The sequence below is a fragment of the Bos taurus genome, chromosome 18 (genome assembly GCF_002263795.3).
Source record: "Bos taurus isolate L1 Dominette 01449 registration number 42190680 breed Hereford chromosome 18, ARS-UCD2.0, whole genome shotgun sequence".
Taxonomy (NCBI): Eukaryota; Metazoa; Chordata; class Mammalia; order Artiodactyla; family Bovidae; genus Bos; species Bos taurus.
Window position 1 is genome coordinate 25,456,684 of NC_037345.1, and position 17,517 is coordinate 25,474,200.

The 17,517-nt window shown below is 53.0% G+C and overlaps 2 protein-coding genes and 1 long non-coding RNA gene across 5 annotated transcripts; 2 read left to right on the forward strand and 1 right to left on the reverse strand.

Moving 5' to 3' along the window:
- Positions 1-1,518: 1,518 nt before the first annotated feature.
- Positions 1,519-9,828, forward strand: POLR2C (RNA polymerase II subunit C). Its single transcript, NM_001034212.2, has 9 exons — positions 1,519-1,630; positions 1,810-1,859; positions 4,281-4,349; positions 4,490-4,542; positions 7,172-7,300; positions 7,655-7,706; positions 7,837-8,005; positions 8,153-8,227; positions 8,819-9,828. Exons 1-9 carry the CDS (start codon positions 1,545-1,547, stop codon positions 8,961-8,963), a joined length of 828 nt encoding a protein of 275 aa, NP_001029384.1. The 5' UTR covers positions 1,519-1,544; the 3' UTR covers positions 8,964-9,828.
- On the reverse strand, positions 9,785-17,156 carry DOK4 (docking protein 4). Of its 3 annotated transcripts, NM_001083786.1 has the most exons (8): positions 16,861-17,156; positions 13,384-13,491; positions 13,111-13,225; positions 12,724-12,843; positions 12,445-12,634; positions 11,650-11,788; positions 11,364-11,487; positions 9,785-11,246 (listed from the first exon to the last, which is right to left on the reverse strand). In NM_001083786.1, exons 1-8 carry the CDS (start codon positions 16,924-16,926, stop codon positions 11,128-11,130), a joined length of 981 nt encoding a protein of 326 aa, NP_001077255.1. In that variant the 5' UTR covers positions 16,927-17,156; the 3' UTR covers positions 9,785-11,127. The 3 variants fall into 3 exon arrangements, with proteins under 3 accessions (NP_001077255.1, XP_010812873.1, XP_024834368.1); XM_010814571.4 differs by lacking the exon at positions 12,724-12,843 and having other exon boundaries at positions 16,861-16,946; XM_024978600.2 differs by having other exon boundaries at positions 9,785-11,487; positions 16,861-16,946.
- LOC104974796 (uncharacterized) lies at positions 13,477-17,148 on the forward strand. Its single transcript, XR_812685.4, has 3 exons — positions 13,477-15,193; positions 15,664-15,723; positions 16,892-17,148. It is a non-coding gene; the product is annotated as an uncharacterized lncRNA (long non-coding RNA).
- Positions 17,157-17,517: the final 361 nt, after the last annotated feature.

Sequence of the window (17,517 nt, forward strand, 5' to 3'; positions counted from 1 at the left end):
TGGCCACCTTCTCCCTACATTCTCACACAACAGAGAGAGCATGCAAGTGTGCTCTGTTGCCTCTTCCTGTTTTTGTTAGAGCACTAATCTCCTGAGAGTTCTATCCTCAGGACCTCATAAAGACCCCCATTTCCAAGTATCCTCACATTAGGAGTTGGGGCTTCACCATTTTGGTACACGCAGCACTCAGCAGCCATCTGTCTTCTGCTTTGCTGTCTCCTACCCAAGTAGACTGAATGATGATGGGAGTAATGGCTAGTAGGAATTTCCTGTTTCTTGTGCACTTTCCTCTGGGCCCTTTCTGCACCTAATTCTTTTATCTTGACATCCTGTCAAGTTGCCTGCAGTAGCTATCCCATATTTTGTTCCATTCCCTCTTTTGTCTTTTATAGCATCCATCTCACACTCAACAGACAACCTTAATTTACTGAGATGATACAGGCGTTAGTGCTAGGGCCCCCTTAATGCTCTTCTTCTCTGTCTCAGGTGTCACTCCTTGCTAAGGCAAACGCCTCTCTATCCCCTCTGATTATTCTTTCTCTGCCCCTTACATGTTGTCCCCTGCCAAATTCTATTTTAGGACTTCTCTGTATAACCTGCTGCCACCTGGGAATTCCCTGGCGGTCCAATGGTTAGGACTCTACTTCATTTCAGGGGACATGGATGTGGCACAACCAAATGCAAAAAAAGACCCATCAAACTCTTTCCAGGCTGTTTAAGGCACTGCGTACTCTGTGCATGTAACCTACATGTGCCCTCCCATATAATTTAAGTTATCTTTAGGTTTCTTACAGTACCTAATACAATGTTTAATGCTATGGTAAATAGTTGTAAATGCTATATAAATAATTGCTGGTCGTGCAGCAAATTTATTTTGTTTTTGGAACTTTATGGAATTTTTATCTTCAGTTGGTTGGATTCAAAACCCTTGCATATGGAGGACCAACTGTACTTTAGTTCTTCCATAAATTAACACACTTCATCCTTTTAAACGTTACACAGTTTTTTACACAGTATTCCTGTGTTTGTATGTTTAACCAGGTCTCTGTCAATGGGCAAGTTTTATCTATCTTTTGCTACAGACTGCTGCAGTGAACTGGAGAAGGAAATGGCAACCCACTCCAGTGTTCTTGCCTGGAGAATCCCAGGACGGCGGAGCCCAGTGGGCTGCCGTCTATGGGGTCGCACAGAGTCGGACACGACAGAAGCGACTTAGCAGCAGCAGCAGCTGCAGTGAACGTCCCTGTACATGTATGTTTGCTTACAACTGCAAATGTTTGTGCAGTATGGATTCTTAGAAGTGTTACTGCGGAATCAAGGATGTGTGCATGCTTTGCCAAATCGCCCTCCGAATGGTTGAACCTGGCGCCTCTTCAAGAAGGTGGTGGGAGGGGTGGGTAGAAAATTTCGGGCCTCCGAGCAGCAGGCGGCGCTGTGAGCGCCCCTCCGCGCCAGTGGCGAGGCCCCGCTGACGGACTTCCGCTGGCGGAGGTGCGCAGGCCGGGCAGAGCTGACGCCAGAGGCCGAGCGAGCGGTGGGGCGCGATGCCGTACGCCAACCAGCCCACAGTGCGGATCACGGAGCTCACCGACGAGAATGTCAAGTTCATCATCGAGAACACGGACCTGGCGTAAGACTGCTGGGGGAAGAGGTTGGCGGTTCTGGAAAGCCGGGGGCCCCGGCCTGCGGGACGTCGTGACTTTTCAGAACTGGCTCCCGGGCCAGGGCTTCCGCTTTGGGCACGGTGGGGCGCGACCCCGGCCTGTCGAGGCTGGGGTACCCACACGCCGCTTGGTTTTCATTCCTCAGGGTGGCAAATTCTATCCGGAGGGTCTTCATCGCTGAGGTGCCCATAATAGGTAAGCGACCCCAGTCTCGTTGCCAGGGCTACCAGGCCTCTCTCTCCCCCCACCCCCACCCCTCCCTTTACCTTGCAGCTCCTGCCTCCAGCCTTGGTTTGGGCGACGGACTGGGGGCGCTAAGAGAACAGTCGTGCTGGAGACTTGATCGGGCCCTTTGCCCTTGGCCCAGGGCCATTCTGGCCACCTCTCTGGTTCCACGGGCTATTTATTTTGTTCCATTCTTTTCCGTGCGTTGGTGAAGCGCATGGGCTCAGGAGTCTGTGGACTGGGACTCAGAAACTGTTTTCACTTACTATCGCTGCGAAACTTGGACAAGCTATTAAACTCTGTTGCAGCCCCCTCTCTAGTGTTCGGACGCTAATAGCAGTTGTCAGGGCGACGTTAACGATTAAGGGTAATAATCTCTGTGCCTTATGTTCAGTGAGTCTCCAGTACCGGTAGATGTGAATCTGTTCCGTCAGCTGCATTTCGGGAGCATCCAGGCAGTGGTGCTAGGCACTGGAAACGCAGAGCTGTAAAGTACAGGGTTCTTTAGGAGTTCATCTTCAGTTGCTCAGTTGTGTTCGACTCTTTGTGACCCCATGGACTGTAGCCCACCAGGCTCCTCTGTCCATGGGATTCTCCAGGCAAGAATACTGGAGTGGGCTGCCATTTGCTCCTCCAGGGGATCTTCCCAACCTATGGATCAGACCCTCTCCTCCTGCATTTGCAGGCAGATTCTTTTAGGGTTTAAGGAGAACCATAGCTGCAGTGGGTTTGACGCTTTGAGGAGAAAGGATCTGTTTCTGCTTTTCTTCCAGCCACTTTTCACTGGGTGTTCTGCCTGTCTACAGATACACTACAAATATTTTCTGAGTGTTAACTCAGAGTTTGGTTTAGGAAAAAGAGATGTAAGCCATAGTTACCGCATCAAGTGTGCAAATTCCTAAGAGAGAAACAGGCCAATTGTTTGGTAAGCAGAGGACATTGTAGTTTTTCCACCATTACCACCCTCCAGAGACTTTTTCAACTCAGAGCTTGGAGTGTTGGTTCTCCTTCTCTGCCTAATCACCCCGTGGGGTCTCAGGACCCTAGTTTCATCATGAGTAAAATGAGGCAGTTGTGCTTTAGACACTGACATTCAAGCGCCACTTTTTCCACAAGTAGCATGAAGCATCTCTTGCAATCCAGACCCCAGTTAGGAATACAGAAATTAAGACATCTGAAGACCCAAAGAATTTTTGAAGCTTGAAGTGGAAGCAAGATGCACACAAATATAATGCAATTAAGACAAGTGTCTTAAGAGAAATATGGACAGAGTTCTAGGAGAGAGTAGCTTCTTCCCGGGAGAGAGTGTTCATCTCTGTATCACAGAGGGTGGGCAAGTCCTGGTTTATGGGAAGCTCACAGAGTTTTTAATCCTGCACAGGAGAGGTTAAAGGCAGGCCATTGGGAGGAAAGGCAGAGACAGAAAAGCTTGGCTCTTAGTCCTTACTTGGCTCAGGTTTAGGAAGCAGAAGGACAAGCAGGTGGGGGTCTGGTCATGTCTGGTCCTCTGTTCCTAGTGTCTGCCCCTCATTGGACAGTTGGTCTCACTGCCTTTGACTTCTGAATTTAATTGTTTATGTACAGATATTTATGAATGAATGAGTAAATGTGTGTTTAAGTCAACTGTGTGTGACACTACAGTTCTCCTCGCTCATGGCTGGTAGGGATTAGTATGCCTTGCCCATTAAAGGAATTGTGTAAACATGATTTGGTTGAATGATAATAAAGTATTAATTTGGGTAATCTAGTCATTATATCACAAAAGGAGATGTGGACCATAAGTCTATGTTACTTCTCTGAGGTTTGTCCAACTTTCAAATGCCCAAATAGTTTGTGTTCTTACTGGTGTTGGCATGAGTAGCAGATTTAAGTGCTTCCCACAGAAATATTCAGCTCTAAGAAACACATTCCCATTCTCGTGGTATCTTTAGGTCATTGTTTTTGGGGTAATACAGGGAACTCTGCATCATAATTGCCTGAGCAGGGAAGTGCGGTGCGGTGTGTGTGTGTGGTTCTTATTAAAATGCAGCTTCCTGGGCCCCACTCCAGAGCTGTGGAATCAGAGTCTCTGGCAGCCTGACTCGGCCTCTGCAATTTAGTACGCACTAGATGATTTGGAGGAGCTCAGATGGTAAAGAATCTGCCTTAGTGCAGGAAGCCCCCGGGGTTCAATCCCTGGGTTGGGAAGAGTCTCTGAGAAGAGCATGGTAACCCACTCCAGTATTCTTGCCTGGAGAATCCCATGGACAGAGGAGCCTGGCAGGCTGCAGTCCATGGGATTGCGAAGAGTCAGACACGACTGAGCAACTAACACTTTCAGATGATTTTTAAATCTGGAAAATTTGGTGGCTAATCTGCCCGTCTGCTTTTTCTGCTTCCTTCATTCTTTAGCAATTGACTGGGTTCAGATTGATGCCAATTCCTCCGTCCTTCATGATGAGTTCATTGCTCACAGACTTGGTGAGTGCTGGGTTTGGAGAGTTACAGGGAGGGGGCTGTGCCAGTGTCAGAGGAAGAAGCGTCCTCACTCCCAAGGGGACTTGTGGACTCCTTCCACCTTGGCCCCTGCTTTCTTCATTGTGCTTTTCTATGTCTTCCAGGATTAATCCCTCTCACCAGTGACGACATTGTGGACAAGTTGCAGTACTCCCGGGTATGCTGTGTGCTTGGGGAGCTCGGGGGAGGCAGGGAATTCAGTTCTCAAGGAGATTTTTTGCTGCCATCTCAATTTTGGCTTTTAGAAAGACAGTGTGGAGATGTTGTCTGGAGCCCAAGGCAGGCATCGGTCTTTGGTTCTGATGGGACCACAGATTGATGAGGCTCAAGGGGCATAAGAGAGTCTCATTAGCCAGAGGGGACATACACCTGGATGCTCATTTATACCGAATGGGTGGAGCTGTTTCTCTTCAGCATCTGGTGTGCAATGTTTTCCAGAGCATCTCTTCCCAGGGACAGGGGCCTAGGAGGCTAAAGGGCATCAACAGAAGGATAGTGGGTGAGGACAAGGAGCAGAGGGAGTGAGAACTGTTCTGCAGAGCAGCAGCTGTCTGCCAGCTGTATGCCTCACCCTATGGGTTGTCTTCCTGAAACATGGCTCCATTCTTCTGGGGTGACGTTTGCCACTTCCATGATACATTAACAGACTCAGAACTAGGGAACGTGTAGGACAGGATTAGGTTACCTGTATCCTTTCATCAGAGCTGCGTTAGTTGACAGCTTGAGAGTATTCCTTCTTGATGGCTTTCGGTGGTCCTGAATCAACCCCTTTTCTGGTATTCCCAGGGGCACATCATTTTGGTGTGCTAATGGCTAATTTGATATATTTTGTAAATGTATATGTGTGTTGCTGTTTGTTTTATTATTTATTTATTTTTGGCTGTGCTGGGTCTTTGTTGCTGCTTGAGCTATTTCATTTGCATCGAGTGGGAATACTCCTGGTTGCAGTGTGCAGGCTTCTCACTGTGGTGGCTTCTCGTTGCGGGCACTGGCCCCAGGCTCAAGGGCTGCAGTAGCTGTGGCTTGCGGGCTCAGTGGTTGCTGCTTGCTGGCTCAGCAGTAGTTGTGGTGCACGGGCTTAGTTGCTCCACAGCATGTGGGATCTTCCTGGACCAGGGTTTGAACCTGTGTCCCCTGCATTGACAGGTGGATTCTTATCCACTGCGCCTCCAGGGAAGTCCATATATGTGGTTTTTTTTTTAATATTCAAGCACACAGCAAAGTGTGGAGCTAATAAAACAAATAGGCATGCTGCCGCCAAACCACCTGTCACATTTTGACATTTCATCATTTTTGCTTCATGTCCCCAGAGTCTGTTTTTAAGAAATAAAACATCACATATATTGGTAAAGACAGTTGTACCACCGATTGAAGAGCAGTTAGTCCATATCTTACATAAAGATATGCATCCCCCGTGACCGAACAGTTCCTTCCATTAAATTTTTTTCTAGTATTGCATTTACTGAATAAAGATGGTCTGGATTTTTCGTTTGTGTTTTCTTAAAATTTGCAGAAAAGTTAAAAATAGAATACATATTCATTCTCATTTCACTTTTAATTTACAGTTGTTGATACTTTGCTATATTTGCTTTATGTTTCATATAGATGTTGTGATTTTTGCTAAACCATCTGAAGGAACGTTACAGAAATCATGATACTTCTCCCCTAACTACATCAGCATGTGTGTCCTAAAAATAAGGATATTTTCTTACCTAACTACAGTATTATGTCTAAGAAAATTAGTGTGGATTTGTACTATCTATATACAGTCTAAATTCAGACTTTCCTAGTTATCCTCAAAATGTCCATAATTTTTTTTTATTTGGCTGAACTGCTTGGCTTACCAGATCTTATTCCCCTACCAGGGTTTGAACCCCACACTTGACAGAGAAAGGGCAAGTCCTGACCGCTGACTGCCAAGGAATTCCCCCTGATTGGCTGTTTGTGATCTGTGATGCATGCACTGCATTCGGTTGTTACACCTCTTTAGTCTCTTGATCTCTTGAACAGACTCTTCTCTCTTCATTGTACTTTTTTTTTTTAGGTTGAGTACCTTTTTATATTTTTGTCTTCCATTACATTTTGATTCTTTAATTTCATATTTCTAAGAGTGATTCCATCTTGAGGGTCTAGGTTGCCTTCCTGTCCCATCTGTGTGTGATTACAGGCTGGCCAGGTGTGGCCCATAGATTTCCTTCATCGTCTTGAAAACATCAAAAGTAGCTTGGATTTTCCTCACTAATATGAGGGGAGAACAGTTTGCTTGACTACATTCTAGTAGCTCTCTTCTTGCCTGACGTTAAATGGTGGCAGCTAGTCTCTTAAGACGGGAGTGTTTGAAGAATCGGTTTAAAGAATGGCACACTTGAGAACTATTAAAACTGAGCGATACTTACATGGTGGCAGTCTCTTATACCCTTCTCTGCTTTTGTGAATGTATGAAACTTTTTTAGAAAAGGTCAGTAGTCTGGAGCTTCAAAGGTACTTTTTCTATTGTCCCCTAGATTGTTTTAAGTGTTAATTGCATCCACAAGCTAGTGCCAGCTCATGGATACTGAACTGTGCGGGCTGAAAGCCTCCTCTGTTAGTGCCTTGGTTCTCTGAGGAAGAGCCGTTCAGCAGCCCAAGAGCGGTGTGTAGATGGACACAGCTGACAAGAGACTGGCGGCTGTGGTCCACCCTTTCATCAGATGAAGAACCTTCAAGGACAGGGTATTAGAAGCGGGGAGCCAAGCCAGACTTCACTGTCTGTCCACAGACTCACTGATGTCTCTCTCCCACCTCAGGACTGCACGTGTGAAGAGTTCTGCCCCGAGTGCTCGGTGGAGTTCACTCTGGACGTGCGGTGCAACGAAGACCAGACGCGTCATGTCACGTCTCGAGACCTCATCTCCAACAGCCCCCGGGTCATTCCGGTCAGGAAGGCCTTCCCTGTGGGGACCTCTGCTGTTCTCCTGGCTCCAGTGGGCCAGATTGGGGTGGATTCTTAGAAGATGCCAACTTCCCTGTGTTACCCTCTGCCTTAATGTGAGCCTGATACTTAGAAGTGCTAATGATTCTGGACCCTTGCCAGGATGGGCAGAAACATTGGTGCTGTGGGCCCTCTGCCCCCTTAGGACCCTTTTCAAGACCATGGTACTGTTTTGACTGAGGAGGTTGTAGGGGTTAGAGGCCAGTCACCAGCACAGACGGGATCCCTGGAGGTGCTGGAAGATTTCTGGATGAGATGAGCAGCTGCTAATAAATGCCTCTGTTTGGATTCCCTGCAGGTGACATCTAGGAACCGAGATAATGACCCCAACGACTACGTGGAGCAGGACGGTAAGGCACCCCGAGAGAGGCAGAGACCAGACCCAGCCTCTCATGTTGTCTGGTCTTCCATGGGCTGCAGGTCAGACCCGGAGAACTGTGCCTCTGCCGGCCCTCGACTGACTGTCGCCTGTCCCCACAGACATTCTCATCGTCAAGCTGAGAAAGGGCCAGGAGCTGAGACTGCGAGCCTATGCCAAAAAAGGCTTTGGCAAGGAACATGCCAAGTGGAACCCAACTGCAGGAGTGGCTTTTGAGTATGACCCTGACAATGCCCTGAGGCACACGGTGTACCCCAAGCCAGAGGAATGGTATGTTCTTGGTGGGAGTTGAAGGCTGGCTGGGCGGGCGGGTGTGGAAGTGGCTCCTAGTGACCCAGATGGGGCAGCCTGACTAGGAGACACGGGTCCCTTGAAAGCAGCCATAGCAACCCTGTGCTGACCTCTGTTTGACCTCAGGCCAAAGAGTGAGTACTCAGAGCTGGATGAGGATGAGTCGCAGGCACCCTACGACCCCAACGGCAAGCCAGAGAGGTAAGACCCTAGTTTGGCACTCGAAGGTCACAGGTCTGGTGCAGCCTCTGAGTTAGGGAGCCCCTTTCCCTCCTGTCCAGTTCCCCTCAGCTGAGGAGGGGCCGGTAACTGCTGAACCCCCCTTAAGTCCCCTTTTGGTCACTGGGAGAAGGGGGCCCTCCAGTTATCCAGACTGTTCCTTTTGTGATTATTCAGCCCCCAAAGAAAGACCAACATAAGATCAAACCTAGGGCCCCAGACTGTCCAAAGCCTTCTAGTGACAAACATGAAAACAGTCCCGGGTCATTCCAGTCAGGAGCAGTGGCACTGCTGATCATCTTCCTTCCCCTCAGTGTGGAGTGTGTCTGTACACAAGTGTTTTGAGATTGTCACACAGTATCTTTTTGAGGCCGCTGTGGCCCTCTTGAGGTCCTACAGAGTGCACTGGGACCACTGTTTTTAAGAAGCTGGATGGAGGTCAACCCTGGAACAAGGTCAAATTCATGGGGAGAAAGGAGTCAGGACCAGAAGGGAGGGAGGCCCTTGGCCAAAGCTGGGGCCCGCTGGCCTGAATGCTTTGTGGAGGGCTCTCACTGGACTCTTGCCTCTCAGGTTTTACTACAATGTGGAGTCTTGTGGCTCTCTGCGCCCCGAGACCATCGTCCTTTCAGCCCTCTCTGGATTAAAGAAGAAGCTGAGTGATTTACAGACCCAGTTAAGCCACGAGATCCAGAGTGACGTCCTCACCATAAACTAGCTGCAGCTCACCTGTTTGAGCAAAACAGTTGGATTTCAGGTCTCTTCTGAGACTCTTTTTGGCTCCTGGGGACTGGACAGCTGTTGCTCAAGTTTCTTGGCAAGCCTTCAGTACCAATTAGCAAGGCAGCAGCGGGGAGGGGTAGGTCCATGCCAGCCTCGATCGGTTACAGATCACCAGGGGCGCCACTATTGCCGGCAGGACAGTTTTCCCCTTCATTTAGCATCCCTGGGCCTTCCTGTAGGTTGGCAGCAGTGCTCCCTGAAACACTCCTTCCACCCTGTCTCCCAGTGTGCCTTGGGGGCCATAGGGCTCCCCTGTTGACAACCACTGAGCTGGACTCTCACCTTTGGGTCATTTCAGCTCTTTACTTCGAACCCTTTCTGTTCATGAGTTGGAGTGCTCACCATTGTAGGCTCGTGTGTAGGGACTGACTCTGAATCCTGACTCGGGCTGCACGAGCGCCCTTCCAGTCCCTGCCTCGGCCACCCTGTTGGCCTTTCACTCAGATTCTCAAGTGTCCTGAATTTGAGAACCTCTTAAGAGTAGTGTTAGTCCTAGGCTATCCCCTCTTCCCCCCAGTAAACCTTGTATTTTGTTCTCTACCCATCAGTTTCAATCTTCACCAACAATGGCCAGATGATTTAATTTGTGTGGTGGGGGCAGGGTAGAGGACAAGGACCTTAATGAAGATCTGGCCTTGACCCTTAGCCCTGTAGGTAGGCACACACCCAACACAGTTAATTAGGCAGCCTGGCAGGAGAAGCCTGGAGAAAACCGGAAATCTAGTACAGAAAGGAAGGGTTATTTATTAACAGTAGTTGTCTTTTGAAAGTTTTTATTTTTGGCAATAAAGAGCACAACGTACGTAATCTCCTTCATGCGTCATCGAGCCACGAACCGAGCCAGCCAGCTCTGCCTCCCCTCCCGTGGCCTCTGGGTGCCCTTCTTCAGGCTAGCTTACTCCTGGGGTGGTCATTCCCTGGGTCAGGTTCAGAGCTGAACGGGCCGTGGCCCCTCCCTGGCTCCAGGGCTCTGTCTGGAGGGGCCTCTTGCTTTACCATCCTCCTGCCACAACTCAAATAGTGGTTATTTACAACAGGGTCTGTTCCCACAGATCAGAACCCTAAAATATTAAAAACAAAAAACCCAACACACACACAACCGAAGGTTTGATGTGAGTAGAAAGATAGCCCTTCTGCACGGTAGTCAATAAATACCAGCACTAGAAAATCAATTGCTTTAATTGCGTTTCAGCAGGGAGCCTCAGCACCATGTGGGGAGGAGGAAATGGGGCGGTCTCGGTTTTTGAGTCCTTTTGGCCAGAGGGAGGCCACACGGCAGGGGAGCACCCTCCACGGGAGCACTGCCCACCTGGTCAGTGAGGGGGCAGCAGGGTGCTCCCCCCGACCCCTCAGTCCTCCTGGGGGCCGGCCTGGCCCTGGAGCAGGAAAGAGCTCAGGAAGGGCCACCCTCCCTGGGCTGAGGTAACAGCACCCTGCCCCCAGGGCGTCTTCTCGCCTACGAAGCAGGAAGATCCTGGGCAGAAACCACTTTAAAACCAGATTTTCACCTGAGGTGTCAGCGAGATGTCACCTCTGTGTAAAACTCCGAAGTGCAAGGCTGCCAAGTGGCACAGTGTAAGCTTGGATCCTTCCTGTGCCACCAGGCCCAGAGGGACCGAGAAGCCACCTGCTGTCTCCACCCCTGGGCTGCGTGGGAAAGCCAGCAGCCAGAGCAGGCGCCGGGAGTGTGGACTCTCCCTCCTCAGGCCTGAAGCAGGAGGGCTGGTACCCCTTGGGGGACAGGAAAAACCACCGCCCTCACATTCAGAAACAGCCCTGACTGTGGCCTGGTCATGGGGATAAAAAATGTGTATGTGGTGGCAGGGAGGGACAGAGGGGGAAATCTTATTAATATAGAATAATGTCATAAGCCATATATATTAAAATCATTAACCGTATATAGTCCTATGGTAGCTCCAGCCCCTCACACATGCTCAGGTGGCATGGCCAGCCCTTTGCCTTGGTCCAGTCTCACCCTTGGGGGCAGAGAAGGGACGGCTTGCTCCCTTTCTCTGGGCTCCTGGCCCACAGCCCCTGCAGGCCGTCCACGAGACACTGCAGGCAGCCCCAGCGGTCGTCCGAGCACGCTAGCTCTGCCGTCACTGGGAAGGGGCCCTGGCCTCGCTGCTGTCCCCCTGGCTGGGCTTTGGCTTTAGCAGGATGAATCTGTTGAGGAGGTCCGTTTCTGAGCTGGCCTGGGCTGCCGCATACCCCTCACCTGTGGACACAGACGCAGGCTGAGGACTTGGGCCCAGGACAGAAGACCCCTGCCCAGCATGCCTTGTCCTCCACAGAGCCTCCTGGCTGGTGGGGGTGACGCACAGCAGTGACTCACCGGCGAAGCTGGAGGCCTCGGCGATGTTCTGGGAACCTGTGATGTGGTGCCAGTAGGCACTGCGGGGCAGCATGGTAGTGGGCGTGCAGGGGTATGAGTAATGTTCTGTGCCCTTGTTGAGCAGCTGTGGGGCAGAGAAGGGTCAGCGGCTAAGCCCAGGGGCGGCCAGCCCAAGACCCTGCCTGCCTTTGCCATACACATGAGCTGGAGACGGCTGGCACTCTCCCGGTCCTCTGACTGCCCGCCCGCCGCCCCCTACCCTGGACTGAGACGTGCGCGGCCTCACCCTCACATTCTTCTCCATCTCCAGCAGGACTCGTTTGTGCTGCTCGGCGATGGCCAGGGTGGCACTGTGGACCCGCTGGTAAATCTGTTCCCCTTCCTGTGTCTGGAAGGTGTAGAGCCCTTCTCCAGCGTCACACATCCTGGGGACACAGAGAGCACGGTGGTGGGCGCGTCCCACGTATGTGACATGCTCAGGCTCTCCTTTGGGAACAGGCAGGGCTGTTACCTGAGGGCCTGACCACCCAGCTCAAACGTGCTGAACATTTTCCATGGGCCTCGTGGTGGTCTAAATACTTTACGAGAATTAATCCATTCTGTTTTCTCCACCACCTGGTCTGTGTGCAATCAGTTTGCTCATAACTACAGTTTTTCTCAAACTATCTTATAGATGAGAAAACTGAGGCATTCAGAAGCTAAGTAACAACCAAAGTTACATGGTGGAGTATACAGAATTGGAGTCTAGGCAGGCTCCTCCAGAGTTCAAGATATACCCAGTCACCATCATCACCCAGTGTGTGAGGCTAGGTACTTTTATTATCCCATATGACAGATAAGAAAACTGAGACACAGGTCTGCCATCACACAGCTGGTCAGTGCCAGTGCCAGCATCTGATTTGAGCTTTTGACGTACTTGCTGGGAGCCTCGATTTCTTCATCTGTAAAATGGGAATATTATGTTCCCCTTCAGGATGCTATGCCGATAAATGAGCTTTCAGCACAGGGCCCACCCAACACAAGTGAGTGGCAGCCACCATCAAGACCATGGCTGGAGGGTGGGGAGGCGAGTGGGTCCTACCGGCCAGCCTCGAAGGTGAAGCGGGTGGCATCCCGGCCATAGCGGCGCAGTGAGCAGAGGGGCCACGAGACGAGCTTCACGCGGGGGTTGTGTATGTCCCAGAGGTAGATGTTCTCGTGGGTGATCTGCAGCTTGCACTCGCCATACACGTCCAGGTTGGGACAGGGCAGCAGGAAGACATTGAAGCGATCTGGAGGGGAGAGGACAAGAGGGCCTGGAGCTTTCGGGGGATGGGGGGAGGTCCCCCCACCCCCACCCTGTGCCAGCACCAGGCCTCACCTGTCTGCTCACACTGCACTCCTGGGGCCAGGAGGTCTGGCTCTCCCAGACTGATGTCGTTGAGCCTCGACCCCAGACACTCCACAGAGAGTGTCTTGTACCACTCCTCTGCCTCCAGCTCTGGAGAAAACAGTATCTCATCATGCTGCCAACTCAGGGTCTCTCGGCAGCCCACCCCACCTGCTTCAGCCGGAGTAGTCCCCCCACGCAAGGCAGAGAGGGCGAGGCCAGTGGACTCTGCCTGCCTGCTCACCTCATCCTGGGGGGCGGCTCCCTCAAAGGCGCCCTCCTCCTCTACACCTCACACCCCGTCAGGAGAGCTAGCCTGGCTCTGCCCCCTACCAACTGGACCTTGACCGCACACCACCGGCAGCCCCATCCCCTCACCTGAGTCGCAGGTGAAGGTCCGTGCAGAGTCGTCAGTGAATATGATGGCCACTGCCTGCCTCTTGGTCTCCTTGGGGAGCCGTGTGACACACTTCACATTGCTGATCTCTGTCACCTGGCATGGCATCCACAGGGGACTCAGCCAGGGTGAAGCACCTCCCGCTACATCCCCCGCAGCTCTCTCACCCCCAGGAGGTCCTGTTGGCCCTCAGGACTCTGAATAACAATCATCGCTGCTTACAGGTTGGGGAGCTAGGGCCCAGGCCCCCTAACCTTGGGGCAGCCTCGGAGGCACACGGACTTCTCGTCTGGATACTTCTCCAGCCGCTGAGGCCCCTTGCTGGAGGACTTCCGGAACACCAGCCAGCACCTCCGGTAGATCTGTGGGGCGAGATGGCAGGGGGATGGACCCTGGACCACTCCCAGCGCAGCCAAAGTGACCCTGCAGTTTTCCCTGCCTACCACGAGGGGCAGTGCCACATAGCCTTCTAGGGGGCTCAGGCCCAGGAGACCTGGGACAGCTGACACCAGTGTGACACCCCACCCTGGGGAAGAGACCCCTCCCCAAACTGAAAAGGCAGTCATTTCTTGGCTGGCTCCATAAAAGTTGCTCCTGAGTTACTGTTTACTATGAGTTCAGCCCTGGGTTTAATCTAAGTAGCCAACATTTATTGAGTGCTTCCTATTTGTGCTTTTTGTTATTAGCACTCCTCACATTTAATCTCAGGGTCACTCTTGAGGTCAGTTCTATTATCATCTCCACTTTACAGATGGAATCTGAGGCACCCAAGAGTTGAGTAACAGCTTATGAATGGCAGAACTGGTATTTAAAACCGGCTGCCTGGAGCCAAGGCCGTACTGGGAAACCACTGCGCTAAGGCTCAGTCCAGGAGCACCGGCCAGGACAGAGGCAATGTCGTGCGGATAGGAATCAGGCCCGAGCCCGCTCCCAGCCTGCACATCACCACAGCCCTTGTTCTTAGAGCCAGGGGACAGCTCTTGATGTAGGTAACACCCCCTCTTGTCTCCAGGACCATCCTGGGAATGAAGGGAACCAGGGTTAGTTTCCTGCTCCAACTGGGAAACCAGGCGCTCTCAGAGGTCAAGGAGCAGAGCCAGGAACCTGGAATCACCCCAGAGCACAGAGCCGTCCCCAGTGAGGTTCATCACTCCTTGCCCCAACCACCGCCAGTGACCCTTGCCTAAATCCACCTAAATTCTCTATAGCTTCCCGGACTCCATCCGAGGGGCAAAGGAGCCAGGGAGCGGGGAGCTGCAACGTTGGTGGCCCTAGCCACTTGCCTGGGCCTCTGACTCTTCCTCCTATGGCTCTTTTCCAGCCCAAAGTCCAGCTGGGGTGCACCTACTCTTTCAGCAAGCACTCTAGAAGGCTGGCAGAGCCATTCCGCAGGAATCTCCAGTGCTCCTCTCACTGGCAGCATGGAGACTGAGGGGCCCTCCTCTTTGCCCTGCTATGTGGGCACCAGATCCTCGGCAGGCAGGTTCCCAGGGTGCGGTGGGCCAAGGCAGTCTCCATCCTGAGAAGCTACTCACACCAGGCTATTTCAGGCTCCGGAGACTCCAGGAGACATGTCTGTCCCTGCCCCCCTGACCTTGGCTCAGCCCTTGGCCTGTCTGCATAAACCCCAGCAGGCCTCAACTCTAAGCTGAGCAGCTCTTTTAGGGCAGAGATTGTATTTTATTCTCAGAATCCTCACATCCCAGTAGCCTCGTGAACAAAGCCTGCTGAACAAGTGAATGATCATGTGTAGAGACCGTGAATGGATGGATGGATGAATGAATGAATGAATGCATGAATGCTGCCAACTCAGATATGCCCTGCCAGGCGGGGCTCTGTGCAGCCTGCAGGGGCGGAAGGCCTGGGGGCCTGAGCGCTCTGGTTGCCTGGTTACAAGATACACACACACATGCACACACGCGCACGCACACACACTCGCACGAACACAGAGCCCCAGGGAGCCACTGTGCTCAAGAGCCCTCCTTCCCCACTTCTCACAGGTCTTTGATCAGCGCTTCAGAAACGCGCTGCCACAGCTCTGCCTTGGGAGGAAAGCCCTGGCAGGTAGGAGGGCCCGCTCCTGATCTCTTTCAGCCCTTCCCCCCTCACCTCTGTGGGCTGAGACAAGAATGGCTGGCCTGAGACAAGAATGGCCCGGTGGCCCCAGCCCCTCACAGCAGATCTGCAGGGGGAAGTCGAGTTCCCTGAGTGGGGGTGACTCCAGACGGGGCCTGGCCTCAGCCCAGCTCCTAAACCCTGCCCTTGACTGTGCCCACCGTAGGTTCCCAGGCCTCCCCCGAAACAGGCCAGGTTCTAAGCCCAAGTGGCCACCTCAAGTGCCTTGGCTTCCTGGGAAACTCTGCTCTGGACCGGCCCTCGGCCCAGTTGGCCCCTGGGGACCTGAAGGCCCTGACAGGTCTGGGCCCTGGGGAAGGAGCCACACTAGAAGCTGGGCCCCTGCCCCCTGCCTGCCCACCTCAGCCTTAGCTTTTCTCCTCGTTCTGTGCTCCAAATGGGCTCCATCCTTCTCTCAGGGCAAGAACACAGTGGCTGATGGCCACCAGGGCCCAGGCTGGGACACAGTCCAAATCCAGGTAAGACCCCAATGTGCCCACCAGCTAAGTGGCTGCCCCCTGCCTGGACAGAAGAGCCCCCAACAGGGGCCCTGGGGTGAGGGCCACAGGAGTGGAAGGGGGCGCAAGAACCACCCTGCTCCAAGGCCAGTCCTGTTCTGTCTGGTACCCACGCAGGGGCCCCTGAGTATCAGAGCCCAGCTCCTCCGCCAGCCCACTCTGCTGAGCCAGGAAGCCTTGAAAGTCAGATCACACCCCCACTCCCACCAAGGCCATGGGGGAGGGGAGGGTGAGCAGGGGGCCCAGGTAAACACAAGACTTGGGCTATCTCAGGGGCCAGGGTTTCCATCTTACTGGGGAGACCCCTCAATGGAGAGAGTGGGGAGAGTCAGGGAATAAAGTCAGCTCTTGGGACAACCTCACCAAGATTATTAAGTTGGTCCCTGGGGCCCCTGCTCATGCCTTTTGGGGGGGCAGTTTCAGCAGTAGGGGGTGGGAGAGGGTGCACACCCAGCAAAGGTACATCTGAGGCCTCATCTCCATAGGCCCTCCAAGCCCCCAAAACCTGGGAGGAAAGCAGCCGGGCCCAGTGCCATGGGCCATCCCGCCCAGGTGCTCATTCATAAACCACATAAAAGCCAGCTTCTGTGCCCCTCGTACCGCCGCCCTACCCCCAACAACCAACCACTCTCCTTGGCCAATACTTCAACCATAGAAGCAACAACCGAAGACAAAATAAATAAATGCCAGTACACAGAAAGCTACGGGAAGCAGGAGAGATGAGGTACTTTAAAGAAAAGAGGCCAGGGGAGGGGAGGGGGAGACGAGGAGGTGATGGCAAGGGGAAGTGACAAGCTGGTCTCAGCTCAGATACAGCCCGGCATTTCCAGCCGCTGCCCGGGCGACAACTTCAACAATAGCAGGAGAGCCGCCTGCCCATCGGCCACCACCACTGGCCCAGCCACTGGGACTCCAGCCAGCCGGGCTGGGGTGGGGGCTGCAGTGGGCAGAGCCGGGCCCAGGCACATGCCAGGCAGCCCGCCGGCCAGAAACCTCGAGAGACCGGCAATGCACGATGGCCAGCCAGGAACCGGCGGGTGGCCGTGCACCCCCGACATCCCAGATGCCAGACCCAGGGCCCCTTGGAAGGTGGCTCACCCCGAGCTTCCTGCTCTTCATCTTCACGTAGCCTTGCTTGACGATGTCGTTGAAATTGGTCGCCATGGTTTCTCCACCGTGTCTTTGAGGCTCGTCTCTCCCGGGAGCCGAGGGGAGGGATGCCCAGGTGGCCTCGGTTTTCCCGGCTCCTCCTATCACCTGTTCAAGATCCTCCGACGGGGCTGCTGCACGGAGCTGCTCTTCACCTTGCCTGCCTCAGCATTGTTCTAGCAGCTCCTTCGCCCGGCGCCTGCTGGAAATAAAAATGACAGGGAGATTAGACAGTGACATCTTTCTCTTCCCCTGGCCGTCTCGATCTTTTTTTCCTTCCTCTACCCACACTCGTCCCCTCCCTTCCTCCCTCTGCCCGCCCTTCTTCCTTCCCTTCCCTCCCCACCCCAGGACGGCAGAACCATTCAGGAAAACCCCGAGGTGGAGGCCTCTACGAGGAAAATGGTCTAGCCCAGTCCCCTCCCTCACACGGTTAACCCCTTCCTGGGAGGACGGGCTCCGGCTCCTGCTGTGGAGGTGGGGGCAGAGGGAAAGGTGGCCGGGGAACTGCCGGCGGGGCCCTAGCTCCTGCTGCAGCTGAGGGGCAGGCTTCCAGCAAGCCCCCCTCCTGCGCGGGCACCTCCCTGTAGGAAGCCTTCCAGGAGA